The following is a 4230-nucleotide window of genomic DNA, read 5'->3' on the forward strand; positions in this document are numbered from 1 at the left end:
GCCCCTTGACAACTGACAGCTGTACAACTGTAAATGATTGTGTTTATTTTTGAGGATCCGCTGTGTGTAGTTACAATTTATTTATTTTTTTTAAATTTTTAGGCAAGTGCAAACAAAGTCCGAGTCCTGGTTGATGCAGAGTACACCTACATGAACCCTGCCCTCTCTCTTGTTACCATGGCGATGATGAAGAAGTTTAACAAAGATGGCGCCTGGATTTGGAACACATATCAGTGTTACCTGAAGGCAAATATCTTTAATGCTCTTCTCATTTTCACATATAAGAACATCTCTTTTAGTTCAACTGAATGTAGGACTAAGTAGGTGTTTTCTTAAAGGAGACTTTATCAAATAGACCCTCCTCTGCGTCTGTGTCCTTCAGGAGTCCAGGTCTCTCCTGTTAGAGGCTCTGCATCTGTCCAAGACTGAGGGTTTCTGTCTGGGAGTCAAGCTGGTACGAGGAGCCTACATGGACAAAGAGAGGAAGCTGGCAGAGAAAGAGGGTCGTCGGGACCCCGTCCACCAGTGCTGGGAGGACACCAATGACAGGTGGACCCAGACAATGCCAAGACATAAACTACATGAGGTTGAATCTAACACTTGTTTGGGTTTAGTCAATTTTTACCAATGCACCTGGATTTGTGCTGTAAATCGGTTTATCTGGATTACAATAAGCTTATTAGTTTTGTGGTGAGATGAAGGCTGTTGCACATGATAAACTTGACCTTTCTAACAATACACAGAATACATTTCTGACAGTGAACTTGACTCCAGCACATTTCATCTGTTTACTTGTGTTTGTGCAGTTATAACGGATCGCTGGATGTGATGCTGGAAGTCATATCCCAGAAACCTGAGCGCTACAGGATCATAGTCGCCTCTCACAATGAGGAGTCAGTAAGACGAGCCGCCAAACGGTAAGTGAAAATCACATGGAACTCATTTACCTTTTATTTTATAGTTTTTCTTTTCACTTATCTGTTGTAAACCTATTTTCTTTAATCTTATATGGATGTTTTAATCCAGTCCAATTAGAAATATCTGATTTGACCTTCACTTGAATGTCACTTGATGCTGAATATCAGCGGTTCCCAACCTTTTTGGCCTGTGACCCCTTAAAACCATTGATCTTTACCTTGCTTGTTGAGTCCCAAAACTGTGTAATTACTCTGTAATTTTCAGGAAAACCAGCTAGAGATTAGACAAAAATCAACAGAAATTGGGATAACACTTCATAGCGAGCCCCAGGTTGGGTACTACTGTCTTGTATATGATCTAGCTATTGTGTGTATCATCTCCAGGATGGAAGAGTTGGGGATAGACAAAGATGGAGGCTCAGTGTGTTTCGGCCAGCTGCTGGGCATGTGTGATCACGTCTCCCTCACGCTGGGTGAGCTGTGCTTCAACTGGTTTTCTTTATATTGTCTGCAAGAGGTCCTGTGTCTTATTCAACCACAGAAAGCACTTCATTTCCCCAAAATTGTTAGGAAGTGTACGTCGATGGAAAACATTCTCCACACGAGTAATGACAAAATAAATGCTGTCCTTCCCTTCTAACATGTCACTATGTCATCTCTCCATGCCTCTCCCTTCCCTCCAGCTAAGGAGGGTTATGCCGTATACAAGTCAGTGCCGTATGGCTCAGTGGATGACACGCTCCCCTACCTGGTGCGTCGGGCTCAGGAGAACCGGTCGGTGTTGCAGGGAATCCGCAAAGAGAGGGACCTACTGAGGCAAGAACTCTACAGGAGGCTGAGGATGAGGGGAGGCAGCTAACAGGCCAGCAGCACAGAGAGAGAAGAGGCACTGGTGGTGTGTGTGAGTGAGTGTAGACTTGCATTCAGGTGTCCAATCAGGAAATGGTGTAGAATAAGGAAGCCACATGGGAACACTGAAGGCCAACGGAAGTTCAGATCCATACAATTACATATACCTGGAGTTGATTCTGTAACACCAAAGGATCATATGCAATCCATAACCCACTGTCTACTGATGAAGAATTAAAGTGAATGGAAATTAAGAATGGATCTTGCAAAAAGTAGTTTCGATCACTGTATGTATGGTGAACTGAACAATGATTTAATGACGAACAAAAAGTGTAACAATTTTGTTACGTTTGATGGAAGTTGTAAGACAAAATGCATTTGAAATACATGTAATATCGCTGCTGTACATTAACACTATCAATATCTTTGTTTTATAGGAATAAACATAAATGTTAGAATACTTATTTTCATTTTTGCCTGCTAGTCTTGTGAAACAACACCTGTGTGACCAGACCTCTGAGCTTCTGGCCAAACCACAAAAAACACTAAAAATATAAACTGACATTAAAACCTAACATTTAGACATTGCCAAACAACCAAAGTTGGTTTTGAAAAGTGTTGAAAAAGGTTCAGTGTGGATTATGAATTGCGATTTTGGTGGTGGCTGGTGAAGCTGCTCTGAAGCAACTAATTAGTAACAAGAGAATACGTCAGTGGTGGTGACACAGTGACTGAGTCCCATGTCCTGCTGGTTAATTTTTTGCCTGAATATCATGGACGTCTGGCTGATATGACCTATTTACCTCTTGGTGGCTTTTTAATCAAACCACCACAAAAAGCTAAACATATATATATTAAAGGCTATTTATTATACTTTGGATATATTCAGTGTGATGAACAGAAATCAAAACACTTTTTGTCCATAAAGCAAAGACTCCCTCCAGGTTTTTCTTTATTTTCAAATTGCCTAAAAACCAGTTCCTTCAGTTTATATCATTAATGTTTTGACAATGTGTCCCCTATATCCAGATCAGGGTGTGATCCCAGGGAGAAGCTACTGAGTATTTAATGTATAGAAAAACAGAGAATGAAGGTTATAAAAGACCTATTTCGGGATGATACCCTTCTGCGTTTGCTGCATCTTCTGTTGTGTGATGTATTTAAGGAGCCTGTCTTTAATTGATTAATGCCCAACTACTAACAGTCACATCTTTTCTTTTGGATTTAAAGAGATCTCATATTTGCTTCTGTAATTCAATTCAATCTGTTAAATACACATGGCACAAAATCACTAACAACTATCGTTGCATGCTATAAACTGTGGAAAACCCAAATCTCTTTAGACTATCCGTAAGATTGATCAGCCTCTCTCACATAGCTGATGATAGGTGGCCTGTGAGAAACGATGAATGTCACTGACAGTTTAGCGTGGAGGAGGTGGGGTTTACATTACCTTTGTTTCGTGTTTTGTATTAAATTTATATTAAAACATACCTTTCAAAAAGAAAACTCAAAACTCAGTTTATTACTGTTTATTCAATAAGTATAAGTCATCAATACTTGTACGTGTCTGTCGCTCAACTGTACTGCCACAAGCCAACCACACTGCAATGCCTATATTGAAAAATGTTCCATTAGCAATAATAACCATAAAACTCTTTTCATTTTAATTTATTCAAAGAAGTTAGCCGTACTGAAATACCACACTATGCAGCTGCAGTGAGAAGGGCTGCGATAACGTTCAGCTGATTCAGGATCAGCGAGCAGCTGGTTTGAGTCAAATGAAGAACAGCAAACACCCAAGTGCAGAGTACAGAAACACAGGTTGATGTTGTTGTTATGGAATGAAGACTAGTTTAGGTGGTGAGACTGAAATCCACATGTGGCAAGCTCAGTAGTTGCCTTGGTTTTGATTTCTGTAGCCGCCTCGCTGGTAGCCCCCCTGGTAGCCCCCCTGGTAGCCCCCCTGGTAGCCGCCCTGGTAGCCCCCCTTATTCTGCTGGTAACCGCCTTTCTGATCTGTAAACATGCAAAGGAAAAGAATCACAATAACAGTATCCACAGAACAGCATTTAGTCAGACGACAAAGAGAAAATTATTTTACTTGATATTCTTTTAAAAACATCACAAACATATAAAATAACTGCCAGCTTCTTGAGAAGCTTATCAGATTTTCTAATAGCTTCGAAACCTCCACAGCCCACACCTTTCTAACATGGGATTAGGGTGCTGTGTCCGACAATTCCTCTCTCTTTCCAAAACCGACAGTGCGGCATGCACACCTTCTTCAGGAACGCTATTTACGACATTCTGTCTAACAACGTGTCCGTGGCGTGGCGTGGAATTTTAACGACTCGCCATGAAAGAGGGATTTGTCATAACTTCAGTGTACATTAACGAAACTTCACATGGTTGATACGAGTCCCACCCCGAACAGGTCAATGTGATAATATTCAGTAATAGT

General features: G+C 40.8%; 2 protein-coding genes across 4 annotated transcripts in view; one reads left to right on the forward strand and one right to left on the reverse strand.

Moving 5' to 3' along the window:
* The window catches only part of prodh2 (proline dehydrogenase 2), a 6235-nt gene extending 4009 nt beyond the window's left edge, over window positions 1-2226 (forward strand). The window contains exons 7-11 of the mRNA XM_035660677.1: window positions 103-246; window positions 383-549; window positions 807-917; window positions 1302-1390; window positions 1601-2226. Coding sequence (XP_035516570.1) covers window positions 103-246; window positions 383-549; window positions 807-917; window positions 1302-1390; window positions 1601-1776 — 687 coding nt within the window. The 3' untranslated portion in view covers window positions 1777-2226. The remainder of the gene's footprint in view (window positions 1-102; window positions 247-382; window positions 550-806; window positions 918-1301; window positions 1391-1600) is intronic.
* Window positions 2227-3283: 1057 nt separating this feature from the next.
* Window positions 3284-4230, reverse strand: part of eif3c (eukaryotic translation initiation factor 3, subunit C) — a 9723-nt gene continuing 8776 nt past the window's right edge. For all 3 annotated transcript variants that reach the window (XM_035660661.1, XM_035660668.1, XM_035660653.1), the window contains one exon: window positions 3284-3785. In XM_035660661.1, coding sequence (XP_035516554.1) covers window positions 3658-3785 — 128 coding nt within the window. In that variant the 3' untranslated portion in view covers window positions 3284-3657. The remainder of the gene's footprint in view (window positions 3786-4230) is intronic.

Source organism: Morone saxatilis, unplaced genomic scaffold (genome assembly GCF_004916995.1).
Source record: "Morone saxatilis isolate NCDOM2014 unplaced genomic scaffold, NCSU_SB_2.0 Contig1, whole genome shotgun sequence".
NCBI lineage: Eukaryota > Metazoa > Chordata > Actinopteri > Moronidae > Morone > Morone saxatilis.